General features: G+C 41.4%; 1 protein-coding gene across 7 annotated transcripts in view; it reads right to left on the bottom strand.

Annotated features, from left to right (window-relative positions):
• dennd5b (DENN/MADD domain containing 5B) overlaps nt 1-13,874 on the bottom strand; it is a 78,084-nt gene extending 64,210 nt beyond the window's left edge. For 5 of the 7 annotated variants that reach the window (XM_044343751.1, XM_044343753.1, XM_044343754.1 and 2 more), the window contains exon 1: nt 13,119-13,872. In XM_044343751.1, coding sequence (XP_044199686.1) covers nt 13,119-13,227 — 109 coding nt within the window. In that variant the 5' untranslated portion in view covers nt 13,228-13,872. Of the gene's footprint in view, nt 1-13,118 lie in introns of all 7 variants that reach the window. The other 2 variants (XM_044343750.1, XM_044343752.1) reach the window with 2 other exon arrangements.
• Between the last annotated feature and the right edge of the window lie 4,754 nt (nt 13,875-18,628).

Raw genomic sequence — 18,628 nt, 5'->3', positions numbered from 1 at the left:
GCTGCTAGTAGACACAGTTAGCTAGCTGCTAACTGTGTCTGTTTGCTGTTGGCAGGTAGCGTACAGCTGCTGCTGTTGCTTGCAGACCTTAAAACCAAAACAATGGGCTAAAGTAAAAGAGTGATGATTTTTTATGGGTTCATCACTGTGAGCAACACCCATCACATAACACATAGTTATTTGATCCATTGTTTATATGAACATATTGATTAGTGCAGCTTTAAGGCCTAAACAGCTGCTCAGTAGTTGGCTCTGCACCAAACACATCAGGTTTTTCTGTCGGATTCTACAATTTTCAAGTCCGTCATAACTGATGGCTTCCTTCCTCCATCACTTACATTACAGCATCCACTCTTCCCATCAGTCTCTGCTCCTCTCAGACTCCTGATTTCTGCTGTCCTGTCACGTTTGACCCCTCACTCCGCTGGGATAAACAATCCAAGCCACCGCTTCAGAAATAGCCGCAGAGTCGCTCTAATCTGCTTTGACAAGCCCACCGATGGCCCAATTACATAACCTGATGATGTTTTTGGAGTAAGAGAGAGAGAGATTCATCTGGGCAGGGAGAGCGAATGTGACCGAAGCTCGATCACACTCACAAAAACAGAGTTATCTAATTAGTGATGATGGTGTGTTGGAGGAAATTTCAGCTATTTGTCAAACACATTCTGCAGGATTTAAACTGAGTGGCTGTGTGCTGTGACACAATCATGCCGGGCCAATCCTTCACTGTCCCGGGCTCCCGCTAATAATGCTAATTGACTTCATCCTGAACTCATTGTTCAGTCATTTCAATCTGATGCAATGTGTCACTGGGATAATTGGATGTGGATTGTATTCAGATATATGTAAAACTGCCATCTTCTTTGCTGTTTCAGGATACTGGCGGCAGGCTCACCTATAGACTCTCTGATGTCAACAAACACCATCTATAACATTTTCTGGTCCATTAGGTGTTCTACTACTGGTTGATGTGGGTCAACTTCAGGTTCAGCTGCATTCTCAACTAATAACTAAGACACATCATGTTGAGTAAAGTGCTGCATGACCTGCTGTCAGTCAATCTGACACATACAGTAGGTCCATATATGATGCTATGATGATACAGGATGACATCACCAACACTGTCAGTCCATATGACATCATGTTTACAGCTCTTGCTTCATTTATAATGAGTCAGTGTGAACATGAAGAGGACCAGAACTGAGAGGCAACAAGAGATCTTTTTTTTTTTCCCTTTGGTCCAGACTAGAGTCAGATGTAGTTGATTAATCAATTAGTCAATCAAAAAAAAATAAAAAATATTGATTTGATAAATTATTATGTTTTTTGTTTTTGATTTCTCAAAATTTCAGGTTGATTTCTGACTCTGTTAGACCAAACAAACAGACAATTTCCAATCTTTCACAGACGAACACACCTAGACTATCTCCCCTTCACATCAGTTACTCTCACATCATTACACAGCGTCTCTCATCACCACTCTGTGTGTGTGTGTGTGTGTGTGTGTGTGTGTGTGTGTGTGTGAGGGAATCACCAGCAGGCTTCTACAGACAGCCTGCAGGGTCGCTCCTTCCTCTGCTGTAGCGGAGAGAGGTCACGACTAGGTGGCTTCATTACACACACCACTGGTTTGATTCACTATATTCACTGTCCTGTGCTGTCATACAGGCTGTAGAACTTAATGGTATGTAGTGCCGGAGGAGGGGGGGGGGGGGGTGTTAACATGAAGCAGGAGAGAGAGAGAGAGAGAGAGGATGAAAGAAGGAGATGAGACGTCAGAGACCGAGACAACAGCAAAAAGGAGATCATTCATTCATTCCATTCTCTGATTCAGAACAAATCAAATCAAAGAGTTTATGACATTAAGTAGCTTATCTGATAGGTGCCGTGCTTTGTTTACAGCCTTATCACACAGGGGCAGAGGTCAGAGAATGAGTTGGAACTCAATCAGTGAGAGATCAAAGTCGATTCAACCTGCCAGCAAAAGCAAACACACACCTAGAAATCTCAGCACGATTGTGTTTCTCCTGCTGGTTTTGTTTGCTGGTTAGTGGTGTTCTGTGGTGTCTGAGCAGCTCTGTCTGCTTGTTTCTGGTTGTAGACAGCAGAAAGTGCTGTGCTGCTGTGACCAGAGAGATAACTTATATAACTGAATCAAAACTGCTGACATCTCCTGTCAAAATGATTACATGAGCATGAAGTCAAAAGACAGGATAACGTTTCTTGATTGACACGAAACACAAAATCAGAGGAAAAAAAAAAGCTTCTTACATCAGTAAGTTTCAGATACTTTGCAACATCAACCTGATCTCCTCCCTCCTACTGAAGAGGTTTCAGTAACATTATGAGACATATGTCTTTGCATCTGAGAGACAACAACAGGTCACAGGTCACAGGGATAGAGACAGATATAGTTGAAAACAGATGCAAAACATGGACAGCATGTGCTTGTGTACAGTTTTTGCAGCATACAGTGAGTGTGGTCAGAAAGTTTGGGCTTCATAATCATGCAGATTTAGCTGCTAAATCAATTTTCCATAACTGAGCCTGTGAATGCTTATATAAAGCATATATGCATGAGAGTTCAGATCTCCCACACACAGCTGCACCATTGTGAAAAATGACCACAGCGATCTCTGACACACTACTGCTTATTATTAGCCTGAAGAGCAATTATATAATAAATAAATGCATTTCAGCCTGTGTTTATGAATCCTAATGCAGTGTTTGTGTGTGTGTGTGTGTGTGTCCAGCGTGTCTCAGTGAGGTGATGGACTGTTAGTAGGCAGCGGGGCCCCTGTAATCTCTCATAAGTTGCCTTAGTTACCGCTACGCAGCCTATCAGAGTTATGTAAGGAGATTTACAGCGTGCCTGACATAACAGGGCACTCCACGCTGTTACAATGAGGAGGTTTGTTTGTGCTGATGCTGCCTGTGTGTCCCTGGAGACTCAGAGGTATTATATTGTGGGCATTACATTTCAGCAATCAATGAAAATGAATGCAGGCTCATTAATCATCAGCCGTTTCCGTTTGGGTTAGAATTTGCTTGGCCTTTTTGTTCACTCACAGCCTCTCACATGCTTCTGAGAGCATCAGAATGCTTTTAAGTTTGTCTTTTATGAAACGTTTGTTCGAATTTTTTTTTCTCTCTCTCTGTAAGAGACCTTGTTGTTCAGTGTCGGCTTGGTCTGGGTTCAGACGCTCACATATAAAACACACACACACAGAGCACAGCATGTACCGTAACACACACACTATCTACTATTGATTCCTCAGAGTAAACAAAGCAACTGAAACATCAGTCGATCTTTGTACTGAGGGAAGGATCGACTGCTAACCCTGCTTTCAAAACATAACAAAATATCCTCATATTTACTGAGAATACAGCAAAATACACCAATCAGGCCAGTGAATAAAGCACATATCTGGTAAATTCAGCCTTTATGTTAAGTATGGCTGAGTATCAAACCTTTGCTTTATGCTTTTTAATACCAGCTGAAACATGTACGCACACACGTCTTTCTCATTTTTCCTTTTCCTTGCTTCACATATGTAGGCTGCTACTTTGGAGACCTGTTTGAGCAGCATACTGCAGCAGTTGAGAGTACGTATCTTAACTGTAGCAAACAATCACTTCTGTCATACTGACATCCTCTCACTGCCCCTCAGAGACATGTGTCCACTCCGCAGAGGTAAAGAGCATCCTGTGGTCTGCTGCCTCTTTTGTTCAGCTGAGAGGAGGAAGCAACAGAGACGGGCCCCGAGACTCCACAGGTAGCCGACCTCGGATACAAAGAACTCCTGATGAAGGACGACCATTATGTTTCATGTACGGCTGCCTTTCAATACATTGCCAAGGTTACCGTGCGCACCGCGAGTGATGTATGAGACGAGATGTATGAGATGTTGGCTGAGGCGAGCGCCGAGCTGAACGATGTGAAATTGCCCAACAATCCGCGAGAGCAAGGACGCAGTAAATGAGTCCGGTGTGTCCCAGCTTTTTAAAAGGGAACATAATAGAGTGTCTTCTCTAATTTGTCTCTGTGCTGAGGAAGACTTCTGTAGCTGCTTATTTTCACACAGCAGAAGCTTTCTGGCATGCTGCATGCTGCACAGAGACACACAATGATGCCTTTAAAATGTTTTCCCCGGTGTTATATGCTGCCTTACAGTTAAAGGGAAACACATCTCTGAGCTTATTACACCGTTTTAGCTGAGAAACACTGAACAATACAAGCCAGAAGGAAAACGTCAGTGACATTTTCATATAAACCTTCAAGTGTCTGCAGGACATGATGTGACATTCTGAGATAGCACCACAAGGAACCAACAGGCCCTGCTACGTACAGTGCACGTGTTGGCGTTGTGATCGCCGGACAGAAACGCCGCCGTATATTGACTTTTTAAGTTTTAAGCCACATTTTTATGACTTTTAAGACGTTCGTTGTTGTTTTTAACTGTGTCTTTTAACTGGATGAAAGATTTTAGTCATACATTTTAGTCAGTACAGAGACACACGCACTGAGAAACCGTACGTCTGTGAGCAATCTGGGGAGAAATTCATTACTACTGATTCCTGCTGTCTTGGACTTTGGATAGAGTGACTGCTGCGGTGTGATTAACTTACACAACTTTTAAAGAGACTATTGGGATTATTACACCAAATACGATGTGATACTGGCATGCTGCCACTTATCTCTCTGCCTGGGTGTGTGAGCTGTCTTTATCTTAGCCAGAAAATCACCCAACTAGACCAAAGAATATCCACCTTTTATCAGATGAAGAAGGCAAACGGCTAGTCCAATCCCTGGTTAGCATCGGCCCTGCTGTTTCTATTTCTTGATTGCATTGTGTTGTTTGTGTAAAGTGCTATACAAATCTTGTGTACAGTCTGCAGATACTGACAAACATACTTGCAGCTTCTTATCTTTCGTTAAAAACAGAACTTAGTTGACTACTGTAACATAGACGTGCTAAATCAAGCCTTCAAGTGTGGCTGTTCAGAGCAGCTATAAACTCTTTTGCCTTTAGACGTGGTCAGATGACGCGTCGTATAAACTAGTTTCAAACTCCCGGCCTTCAGCAGCACAATGAAGAAGACCCTGAATCTCTTTGTAATAGAAGTGAGAAAAAAAAAACAAGCCAAAGAACAGTGAAATTGAGTTTCCATGGTCATGTCCAGTGGGCCCCTCTAAGAATCCAAAACAAAACCCCCCCAAAAGCTCCCCCCTGGTTCTTTTGTCCCCTCACTCTCCCACAGAGAGAGAACATATGGAGCTCAGGGTCAGGGGTCACTCTGAGGGAGGGGCTGTGAAATGGCAGCTCACGCCTCCCGGCATCCACTGCTCACTTTGCCCGTTGGGAGACGGAGAAGCGTTATCAGTGCGACGTGACCAGTCGGCGACGGCTAGCAGCGTCCCTCCGAGGTCGGCGGGTCCCGCTGAATCCCAGGATGATCCATCATCATCAGCCGCCACTGCTCCCCGTTCTCACCCCCCCCCCCCCCACCCCCAACCCTTGACCTTTGACTAGCAGCACATGGCGGCCTCTCTTATACTGTATGGATCTAGGATGAGACTGCACCTTGAGACTCAGCATCTTGTCAGGCGGACAACGGGCAGGTTCAGGGCTCTGTCAGGACCTTCAACATCAACCTACAACATGCACTCCAAGCAACTAAAGTCTTTTGTTAGTTCTCAGTTGGGTGAGTTGCTGCTGCCTGCCCATCTTCACTGCTGCACATTTAGCTTTGCTGTTCTTACTTTTTATTACCGCTTTCCTCCATTGTTTCTGCAGCAAATGCTTGTGTTCACTACTGGTCACACCCACAGCTATAAGTACACCCCAACATTATTTAACTGGCAATTATAGTCAAATAAGGACGGACTTACAGCCTCAGAAACTCCTTCCCCTCACAACTCTGAATGGAAGAGGATCTTTGTCCAGCAATTTTGTAACTTTCCAAAACAGACAATGTCACAATCACACCAGTGTTATAGGTAAGCAAGTAACTTCACACAACTACTTCCATCACTTTGTGTGAACAATCAAGTGCAACACCATGGCTGCCTTTAAAAAAGAGACTGTCTGAAAGTCTGCACCATTATCCCTGCTTCAACACATCAAGACTAAAAAGACATGGCAGGCTTTTTGCCCCATTTGGAACAAGTATAAAAGCTATTTGTATGAGCAACACTCCAAAACACAAAGATATTCCATTTATAATCATATAAAAAAAAGAGAAAGGCAGATGTTTACTGTTGCAGATTAATATTTCAATGCATTTGTTTTTTTCTTTGAAATGTGGAGACATGAAGTCTGTTAATATAAAGCATTAACAGTGTTCTTAATCACAAAATCTTCGAATCGTCCGGTGAGGCTAAAACATCAAAACCCATTAACAAAACTAACTAACAGTAAGAGAAAAGACAAGAGGAAGCCGCTGGTCAAACATTGCAGGAGGCAGAAGAGTGGAGTCGTGGTTATGAGCATGAACGTGTGTGTGTGTGTGTGTTTTTGTGTGGAGACAGTGGTGAGGCCTGGCCGTGTGTTACATTACAGCGATGCATTCAGTGTAGCCTGGGGGAACTGTCCGAATGGATTACTCTAACAGGTTTAACAGCAGCCCGGCTGGGCTAACAGAGCACGAGGCAACAAGCGGGGGGGGACAAACCACGGAGAGATGGACAGAATCACTGCAGGGGGATGAGAGGAGGAAGGAACTGATGAGCCGTGAAAGAAAGGAAGAGTAAAAAGGGAAAGATGCTGGAATCTTGTGGTGAAAACAAACAGGATAAAACTGAATTCGAGAAACATGAAACAGAGAAAGAGTTCACAATATTGTCACTATGATTGCAGAATGAGTAAACAGGAGATCATTAACTTCATCCTTTTTATAGCGCTATTAACATTACACCGCCATGTATTACAATCTGACCGCTGCCCAGGCATACCAGGCATAAGTCAACAGGGGCATGTGTCAGTGATGTTAGCCCCTGTCAACATTTGCATACATCAGTGCGCAGCGTTAGCGTGCAGCCTTTGTGCTGACTGACTCCCAGGCTGGTGTGTGTGTGTGTGCGGACAGATGGCCCGGGCCAGAGGGGAGCTTTAGCTGTTCAAATCCCTTTGTGTCCTGCTGCAGCTTGAGGACGCTCCCACCTCGGCGCCGTCCTACACACCTCTGTGGACATATTCAAAGCCGCGCCAGCGACAATGGCAGCGAGGGAGCCCTTTGAAGAAAGTGAATATTAAAATGGACAGAAACAGGCTTAGACTGGCCCAGCGGAGCAGTAAGTCCTCCCAGGGGGAGATCAAACATCCTGCAACGGTTTACATTAAGCTTCATACAGGTGTGTTCTGAGGTTTTATCATGTTCATCTCACAGCAACAGCAGACGGACTGTGAGACAGGTCAAGTGTAGTCACGTTTAGCGCGTTACATAAATGTGATGACAGGTAATGTTGTTACGTGTCACACATCTGAACTACAAGCTGTCAGATATACTTAAAGGCTGCAGCAGCATAAAGTAAATCATGCTCTTACTGTTTGTCTTACTGTAATAAAGTTATCACTCAGTTATCAATTATGCTCAAAGAAAATCAAATGAAGTAGTCACACTGAGAAACACTGTTAATGAGCCAATTTTAAAGTTGTTGAGGAGATTCTATAAAAAAAAAATCACATCATGGTGCAGGATAAAAGGGTTTAACTTTTACAACTACAATAATCAGTAGACAAGGACTCCCTCCATATTATCAACTCTAATCCAACAATTCAGCCACATAGATAAAATTGTGAATATCCAGCAAAATATTTTAGAATATTTCTCTTGTTGTTACTTTACTTCCACCACAGCTCAACAGAAACACTGTCTGAGGAAACACAAAGAGGGAATCTGATGCTAAAAAGACTGTAAATGTGTCAGACATCCACTTGATATGACTAACTCAGACTGATGAAGACTCATATAAGCTTCACTTGACTGTTGTTTTAAGACACACTTCAAAAATAATGAACCTGTCCTTTAAAGCTTCAACAACAAAATATCTTTAAAAATCCATCAGTGATGCAGCCCCATGAGAGAGCTGATGCTCTCTTTCCAACCCACCGCTGTTCTCCAGCAGTGATACCAGATACCAAATGACTCTTTCCAGAAATGTCCCCTCATGTCTGAATAAAGCTATAAGGAACATTTATGTAATCTATGTCTGTATGACAGAAAGCCAGTTTGTCAGATATAGTAGATGAAGTCATTAGCTGTGTGTGACCAAGTCACAACCATCGGGATTCAGTATCTTGCACAAGGACACTTCAACATGCAGACAGGAGGAGTCGGGGATTGACCCACTCTACTTCCTGAGCTCCAGCTGCCCCACAAGGTACCTGAGCTACCTAACAACAGCCTAAAGCCTTCAGGTAGCTGCCACAAAAAGCAGAATTCACAAGCTGAACTCACACAAATAATATAAAAAAACAGCTAAATATAGTCTATTGAATATAATCTGGATTTTTTTTAGCCAAGATCATGTTCATATCATACAAACTTCCAGCTAGAGTTTAAATCAAACCTTTAAATCCCACTTCACACAGCAACAAGTGAAGCAAAGGTAGTATTTGATATAATCTGCAAAGAGTTGCCTGAAGCACAGCTGTTAGGAGAGACGTTCACCTTCAAATAGTCATGTTGAGACTTGTAGACAGAGAGGAAACCTTCACCGCTCTAAACGGGGTTGATGGCTCCTGGCTAGGAAACAGAGGTGGTTGTAAATCGAGGTGGTGTTAATGAATTCACTAACCTGTGATAGCGCTCTACATACACAACAGCCTGTCTGATGCAGTGTGAGAGAAGCAGGGGAGAGCAGTGGGTGACACTCAGGTGTGAGGAGTGGGGAAAGTGTGAAGGATGGAGACACAGGAGGGGACATGAAAGGACGGAGAGGAAGGAGAGGAAGGAGAGGAGGAGGAGGAGGAGGAGGTCTGGTGCTGCTGGAGCCGAAAAAGATCGGCAAGCTCTCTTAAGTCTCGACTTTTCAAGCAGGATATGAATTACCAAGAGAGATGAACACCTGAGAACAGAAACTGAGCATCTTGCAGGTCGTCATCACCACAGTTTCCACTGTGTGTGTCTGTGTGTGCGTGTGTGACAGCACATCTGTGTGTATTCATGCGTGTGCATCAGTAATGATACATGCAAACAAGCCTGAACGCTCTTGTTTCACCCCACCCTATCACAGTCACTGCTGTCAGCAGGTCTTTCAGAGCTACAATCTGTTTGTGCAGATAAATCTACAGTATTATATAATCTTAAAGCAATACAGGATTGTACTTCCATAAAGTTGTGGGCGTTACGAGAGAGAGAGAGATTAAAAAAAATGGCAAAACTGATGCAGAAGTACTCTTAATTGACAAGAAGAAAAACACAGGTTGTTGTTGGACAATCCTGCTCATTAATATAATAATAATAAAGCCCGGTTGAACGTCTGCTATGCAACTGTTGACCATTCCAGCGGCTACATTTCATGCTGGGCTGAACGACCAGCAGGCGTAGAAGGTGGCAAAGCTGTACACATGTCACACTGTAGCAGCGTTGACCTCATACAACTGGCACGCCACACACACCCCCCCCCCCCCCCCCCTCCCCAAATTAGCTCTTCGCTCCTCTTACCTTTCAACTCCACAATGCTGCCGACCCAAAATGCATCTGGTGTTAGAATGCAGGGACTATTTCAGGCTCTGTATGCCAGCCAGGGTGTATTTATACCGCTGAGACTAACTGGCATGGTATGGGGTGGGTGTCTGGACTGGAATTAAACCAGCTAATTAGCATTCCAGCCTGGACCAAGTAGCTAAGGATCTATAACTGGGTGTGATTTGAGATATAAGGAGTTAGATATGATCGTATGGAGAGTACAGTAGACTCACACACACACACAGAGAAGATACTGTAAACCATGATGGAGCCCGAGGCAGGTCTACAGGAAGTCTGGCCTTCTGACTAGAACAATGGGCCAAGGGAAATAAGGCCACTGCCACACAAAGACAAGGGAGGAGGGGAATCACAGCCTAAAATAAGCAAAGGCATGGAACACTGCCTAATGTGGGTCACTGCAATTACAGCTGCCTCCAACTCAGGGTACAAGATCATGAGGGGGGTGCTGAGATGTAGCCTGGTGCTTCACAAAAAAAAAAAAAAAAAAAAAAAGGAGGTTTATGGAGCGCCAAAGGCAACATGTTGACATCAATCATGGCAGCATTAGTGTCGCCCAGATGATGGTGCGTCAAAGAGGGAGGAAAGCAACAGGCCTGATCAGAATTGTAAATGATCTCCAATGAAGTGAAGGGTGGAGGTAAACTGAGGGATGGGGATGGGTGGCTTTTGGGGGTGAATGAAGCGGGGGGATGTGACGCTCTGCTAATGCTTAATTTATGATCACTTCAAGTCAGATTTTAGACTAAAACTGAAGTGTTGATATCCAAACTCACATTCATCTCAGTATATGGATCAGCCTGTGTGACGTTTACTGTCGTTCTGTCGCGTCCCTGCTGAAGATGACAACTGGCCTCACATGTAACACACACCGGCACCGTTCCATTGCATCAGTTGACGTCCAAACAGCGGTCACACGAGCTGCTTTCATGCAATGGAAACAGGATAGTGGCGTCTTGACGCCGCTGTTGATGTGTGGGCTTATGTAGAAAACAATAGGTGCAGGTGTTTCAATGTGCATCAATGCTGGAACATTCTTCTCTAGGCTGAACAACAACCCAAGTGTAAAAAATGACAGATCACCATTTTATGATGTAACCCCCTGTTAAACAGCATATTGTTGTTCTGTTTTTGTACAGACTAAACAAAGGAGACATGTGATAATTAGTGTGTTTTAGAGGTGCTGGAAGGTAGATGTTGTTGCTATTTGACAGAGCTGGGCTAGCTGTTTCCCCTTGTTTCCAGTCTTTGTGCTATGCTAAGCTAACCAGCTGCTGGATGTAGGCTTATATTTAAAATAAGGAAGACATGAGTGGTATCAATCTTATCTAACTCTCTGCAAGAAAGCAAATAAACATATTTCCATAATCAAATCAATGCAGTTGAACCTCATTCAATGAAAGGACGTAAAACAACGATTCGGATCATCTCTTTTCATCTTCACAGAACATTCACAGACTCAGGATGGAGGACGAAGAACAACAAGTGAGTTTGTGTTAAATAGCCTAAATGCTAAAAGAAAAATAATTGTAATCTTCACAGGTGGCGGCTTTGTGATATAAACCCATACAAGCAGCTGATCATATGTGGGGAGACCAGCTCCCAGCCCCCTTGAAGATGTGATCTCATCAGTTACAACGGTAATGACATCATCAACCCCAGCTCCCTCAAACATTTGTTTGATGGTTACTGAACATTATTTGGATTGTTTTGATATTTCAATCACTAGCAGCACTATCTGAACCCTGAATCACAGAAGAAAGCTGTCAGTTCAACCCCGTTACCCTGACTGTTAACTTGTCCCATAGTTAAACTACACATACACGCACACCAGATGCTCGGAGATTTGGGCTGAGTGGTGTTAGCAGACCAGACAGCGGGGCATATGGACTCAGTATGGTGGAAGCTTATCAGTGTCGCCTCAGAGACTTGCTGTAGCCTGAGGGCAACAAATACACACACACACACATACCTTTCCCACTAAACCATCAGGACACTTAAACATAAAGTCTCACACACAAAGTGACCAACTCAAAAACACAAAAAACATGGCACTATTTGCTAGTTCCAGCTTCTCAAATGTGAGGATTTTAAGGGGTTTTTTTGTCTACTGTGATGGTCTGCTGAATATCTTTGGGTTTTGGACTGATGGTCGAATCAACGAAGACATCATCTTGAGCTGTTGGAAATTATAAAACGGCATTTTTCACTGTTTTCTTATATTTTATAGCCAAGATGATTTATAACAAAAATATCCAGCATAAAAGTCCACGTGATATCAGTCAGGAGCTTTAACAGGACAAAAATGTGCAATCACAGCTCACCTCAAACACACAGACTTTACAGTTCTGAACTTTGGTCCAGAGACTCTGCTACACAGACATATGTTACCAATCTAACTGTGATGCAATAACTCAGCAGTAACACAGCATGCTGCTAGAACCACATCCAGAAGGTAATACTTGTCAAAAAAGTGACTCCACTCTGTGATAATGTGCTGACTACAGTGTTACTGGATAGGAACACAGTAAGTGAGCCAGTCTGAGTCCAAGCAGGTAGAAAGAAATTAGGAACTCTTTGTTTGCTCACTTTTATTAACAACACTTGAACTAAACACAATGTACAAGTAAACATGTGTGAAGTATACAGGTGCAAGTCTGATATTATGAATTACCGTTAAATGTGAAACACACAAAGTGTACCAATATCACCCATGACGGTCTAATTTGCTCTCAAAATAAATTTAAATTGATTTTCAAATGGCTGAGTTTTCTACATTAGACTGTATTTGTGTGCATGTGTGTCAACTTGCGTTTACTGGAAAACACAGTGAGTAAAAACTACAGTGCAGTTATGAAATGTAGTTTCAGACTGACGGGGTCAGGGCAGTACAGCACAGCACAGGAAGCTTAAATCTGATAATAGCATTTAGAAATGATACCGGTGATTTTTCACTCTGTTCACACACACAAGAGGCTCGTCTACTTTAAATGAGTCCATCTCTTTGGACAGAGGTGCTGCCGAGACTCCACAAATGTCAACAAACAGGCTGACACCATGCTGCTGTGTCCCTTCATCCCGTTATTTAGCTTCATATGTTTATTTACACTAGCAGCTATAAGGAAACCATGAGCCATTTTTGAGCTATTTGGAGATTCATGCTGTGTTTGTGGCACTTGTAGACTGAATAAAAGGATTTAAAGCTGTCACTTTAGCTTGCTGTACTCAATGTGTGGTGTAAATCACAATAAGTCTGCCACTGAATAGAAGTAGTAAGAGAAGGGATATTTTTAGTCAAAAATATTCCTAAAAGTTGTTAAGCTAGATGAGCGTTGTGTTTTCTTAAATCACGCAAAGATTCGTAAAACCAACAAGATACCATAAAAGAGACAGAAAGCTCATACCTGCCAACTCGTCCGGTTCCAGTCCAGTTTCTGTGTCTATCCCACAAATAACAAAGTAGTGGGCGAAGCGGCAGGGCGCCGCGCCGGACACCGCGGAGCTGCCACTCATCCCGGCTTCGGTGTGCAGCGTTGTCCGCTCCTAGTTCTCCAACCGACACATCTCCAGTGGGAAAGAAGGGAAAAACGCGGGATAAAATACTCGACTCAGGGAAAACTGCGTTTCTGCTCTGTGTCGGTTCCAAATGTAAGTAAAGGCTTCGTGGTTTACAGAAGTTGCTTTTGATAGGTGTTCCTGTCGTAGTTCGTCCTTCGTGAACAGTGTGTGCGGAGCTTCCCGACACACTGCTGACTGCTGGAGGGGAGAGCTCTGTGCGCCTCCGCCTCGGTGGAGCTCGGAGGAGTCGCCTGGTAGGGCGGGACGTTCAAATCTAGTTCTTCATTCAGTCCATTCAGCTTGTTCACTAGTAAAGAGAGGGCCAATTATATCTCTTTTTGTAATAATATACGCGAACAAAAAGAGGTAGAAATGACTCACCGCTGCCCATTCCCTTAATGACGGAGTCACGTTACGGCTATATTAAAGTGCTTCGCTGTTTTACATGGTGCTACCCTTTCTAGGGACTTCATCGGTTTGCAGGAGCGGAGTGGGGGTTGTAATGCAGTGCCCTATGAGTTGGAGGTTCTGTATGGGAGCCCTTCTAGTGAATTAAAAAAAAGGAAAAAAGAATGCAATCTAGGGTCCCCCTAAATATTAAGGGAGAACGGGGTAAATAGAGCCAGTGGGTAAAATGAGCCACTCACTTTATCTAGGTAATATAAACAAAAGTAATCACGTGACCACAAATTAAAGTAGCCTATTGTTCACATTACTCAATCCATTTTGGACTCACATGGAGAGAGTGGTCAGCAAACCAGAGCAAAAAAAAAAAAAAAAAAGTGAATTCATCATGTTACTAAAGTTATTGTCTTGTATCTTAATTAAAATAGATAAGTTTTGGACATTATTACATGTTAATTTAAGTCAGTGTAAGCTACAAAACAAGGTCATAAACTTAAAATAAACTTAAAATTGTGGATCTGAGCCACTGTGTGAAACAGTTTTGTCAAAATGGAGGTTGTGGGGTGAAACATGTCAGAGATGTTGGGGCAAGTTGAGTCAATGGTTCAACTTACCCCCAAAAATTATTTTCTGATATTCTAGAGACTAGAGACACTGTTCATGTTAATGTTTGATCACTGTTACAAGTGTTACAATATGGATGAATAAATACCTAATTGTCGACTAATGTTAAGTTTAAGCCACACACAACAGCATAACAGAGCCACCAGACCCCTTCACGGTAGGGGTCAAACATTCAGACCTGTACTGGTTTTTCCTTTAATTTGTCACCTGTCTGTATACAAAAAAAAGCATATTTACACACATATTCTTTCTGTAGCTAAAAAACAAAGATCACAGTTTAATCTTTACTGAAAATGTTTCGGTAGCATGTTGAACAACAAGACACAAATATATCATTTTACTTAAAAGCTTGAGTTTTTGCCTTTGTTAAATTGATGGCATTAATAAAGTTTAAAATTATCTCAAAATTGTTTGATTTTGCGTCATTTTTATATCAGTATTTAATGGTAGCACTATTTATCCCCAGAGTGCTCAATTTACCCCATCCCCATGCTCATTTTACTCCTACCTTGGGGTAAGTTGTGCCATAGGACTAACTTTTTTTTTGACGGGTCATTGTTTTAAAACCATAATAATTAGATAACTTGTTTTAATTTCCATGGGTACACAATTACCTGAGATATATATAGTAACTATTATTTGTAACTACTATTATTATTTAAACAAATACCCTTTTATTTTGCAGTAAAATCATCAAAAGTAAAAAGTGGCTCACGTTACCCTGTTCTCCCCTACATACTGAAGAGCAGAATTAGGTGAGAATTAGAATTAGGGTTCAATGAAAAATACTGTGCCCAATAAGATGCCCTTACAATGGAGTAGACTGACCATTATGGTAGAAATGAATGTTTCCTTTATGTAGGCTGACCATTAGGAAAATAAAGCACCCTTAAAAACATGTTGTAGTTGTTGTAGCTGACTTTATTCCATTCAGTTGATTCTGGTACAGTACTACTCACTAGTTTGCTCAGTCACACCCCCTTTAGATTGTTTGGGTTAGTGCAGTCTAAGCTGTAACCTTGATACTACAACAATTTATGAGGTAGGTCATATATAGCAAGGCTTTTTTGCAATTAAAACACATGTATGGATTAAATTTTATCAAGAATGCATTACTAATGTATGTAGAATGTATTTAAAGTTGGTTTTATGTTTAGGCCAGTCCAAAGCTGTATAATATGCTAAACAGTATGCTATGGATATTGGCTAGTTGGCTAGATACACACTAGCCATCCCTATACTAAATATTTAGTACAAACTGGAAATCAACCTTGTGGTGTAGTAAAGTCTTTAAGGAAATCATTAGGAGTATTCTTCACTCAAGATGTGTTTACAACCCTTTAGCTTGGATTAGCTAGATCAGCTAGAGGCAGCAAGGGAGGATGTGAGAGAGATAAAGGTGTGTTTGCATTAGTCATTAGCAATTAGAGGGATGCCCAGTAGAATTCAAACCTCAGCCTGGGCATGTTCAAACGTTTTAAAAATGTATCCTGTCACGAAACTGTTGTGAAATCTAGTAAAGATCTGGTAAACAACCTCCTGGGTTAGGATAAAAACATACATGATAAAGGCAAGAGGGCTAGTGTAGTTCTAGTGCTGTTTGTCAGTGCTTTACCACCTCAAGTAACTGGAAAGGCATGACAAATGACAGCTGTCCAATCTTTCAAAGATGTTTGTCACTTCTATGATATAGAGGAAGACAGCACTGTCACTGCCCTTAAGGTGTTCCACTCTTTTTAATGTTCAAGCTATGCTCATGTGCCTTAAAGAAAATGATGTGGACAGTCTTCCCAAAGCTGACAAAACTCCTCAAAATATATGCTACATTGCCAGTGACAACAGCATCAGTTTAGCCCTCATTCTTCAAACTGAAGCTGTCAAGACCCAGATTAGACACAGATGTGGAGAAGGAAGGCTCTCAGGTCTTCTGCTGTTGTCCATTGAGAAGGACATCCCAGCTGACCACAACAAGGTCATTAACATTTACAAAGTCATGGCCAAAAGAATTCTCCTTTTGTTTCACCAATCCTGCTTCTTGCTTCCCTAGCAATACTGCTCAAAATAGACAATTCTCAAAATGTTAATAGTTCCATGTTGTTACTACAGATGTGTTTAAGAAATAAAAAATTATGTTACCCATTAAGTGTATTTTATTACAGAGATGTTTGCAAAATAAATGTTTAAAAATGGAATCCTTTTTAATACAGAGGTGTTGTTTTCCTTATATTCTGAGTCACCATATAACATGTTAATCTTAATTGGGGATGTAGCCTTTTTACCAAACATGCATCATTGTTCTCTGCTGATGTTGGCTGTCAGAATGACCATTTAGCGGTTGGATGATGCAGTAAAAAGACATGCCAAGGAGATGGTAAGGTAAATATATAAAATATAATTTAACACATAATGTTTACAATGACATACTTACTGCTATTTACCCCCAGAATAAACACATAAACATAATTACAATAAATATATATGTACACCAAACTACCAAATCCCCCACTCTCATATCCTATCACTTGGTCCCTCCCAGAACAGTTATGTTGATGTTTCAACACAGGACAGGTAAGTTTTTTCAAACAACTTAAACACAGTTCACCAAACAAATGCACTAGCAAAGACTTTATTTCACAATATTATAGCGCATAGATGTTGATGCAGAAAACTCATCTCAAACTCATAGAACTGAATTTTTAACCGTTGTTTGTCAATTATGAACAAAGTGTATGCTAACAGTATTGTCAGAGCCTAAACTAACTCCACTGTCTTTCAGGTGGAGTTGAGTACCCGCTACAGCACCTGCCAGAAGACAACACAGTTAATCAATCACAGGTTAAAATGTTCAATAAATATGCCATAAATATTCAATAAATAGAGCCAATAAATATTTGACACAAAATGTGCAAATCTTGCTGATAAAGTTCAAATATCACTATGAAAGTGCCAAGTGGCATTAAAGTGTATAGTTAAGTTGTTGGTTTAAAAGTGCAACTGACCATATGCACAGTGGAGATTACTGAAAATGTTTTATTTCTGGCCATATATAGCAAAAATAATTTTTGAGACAACAAGTAACTCTGTCTTGCATGTCAGACAAAAACAGACAAAATATTCAATAATAGTTGCCTAAAATTTGAAAAAGATGGCACAAGATCTAAGTACATAACAGTATTCCAGGAATAGGTGGCTCTTCACTCTGCACATAGAAGAGAAAGTGTCATCAATCTATTCTCTCCTTACAGGTCAGCTGCTTTTCTGTGAGACGCCACACAGGTCAGCTCACACAGTCAACCGTAGTGTCCACTTGTATCAGCAATATAACAAAACTCAGATATAAACTGATCAATAACTATGACCTATATATGTTTGATTATAGGATTATCTTCCTCAAGGTTAGCAGCTCTGCACACAATTCTTAATGTGATGATAAATTACCATTCCATTAAAAACTGTATAATGGATTTGGACAATATTATGAACACAACAAGTGTTTTCCTCGTAAATTCAGTTGAAGTTATGATGACTAGTGTCCTGCAGGTTGAAGAGTGAAGGTTGTGTGCTGGACATCACCCACACTGCTGAAATGCTCACCTACCATCTTCAGACTACCAATGACCTGTGACCTTTCTAACAAGTGAATTGCAAGAACAGTGATATTCCCTAAGGATCACTTGTTAGTAATTTTGTGTGTATTCACTTTGGATGATGTTAGTTTTGTGTGTATTTAGCTATGTGTAGCAGTGACAGAGTAATTGGATATTTAATCAGTGTGCATTTCACATTTCCAGATGCTTCATATTTTTGTTGGAAACCTTGGGGAGTCTTGTTCTCCCAAGATGTGCCAGGACGACTTCAGCTCCCCAAACTCTGTTGATCCTTCAAGGAGTATCCGTTTTCATTTTTCCATTATACTTACATTTCAAACACCAGCTTCTATTCTGGAGAAAATTTATATCGTAAATGAAAAGATGGGTAAACTCCATTAAGGTGGATTTGATGCAAGATAATGAAACATGTTGTATGTTCATCATGTAGAAAGACGATATCCAAGTGTAATTCTTATAGATAATACAGTTTTTTTTACATAAGTTTGCATTCACCTTAATTGTCCAATCATTCTTTTCACTATGATGTTGGATCCCTTTTTCTCAACCTTAAAATACCGTTAATTTACCCATTCATAATTCTGTAATTAAGGTTTTAGTGGGATTTTGAGGATTAATGGATTGCAGTGCATTAAGATATCTTTTAATGGTTTTCTGAATACTTTCAGAGGTTTTTAAGGGCTAGGACTCCTGAAAATGTACCAAACAGCATGAACATC

The sequence above is a fragment of the Thunnus albacares genome, chromosome 23 (genome assembly GCF_914725855.1).
Source record: "Thunnus albacares chromosome 23, fThuAlb1.1, whole genome shotgun sequence".
In the NCBI taxonomy this organism is placed as follows: Eukaryota; Metazoa; Chordata; class Actinopteri; order Scombriformes; family Scombridae; genus Thunnus; species Thunnus albacares.
This window is presented reverse-complemented; position numbering and strand designations above follow the sequence as displayed.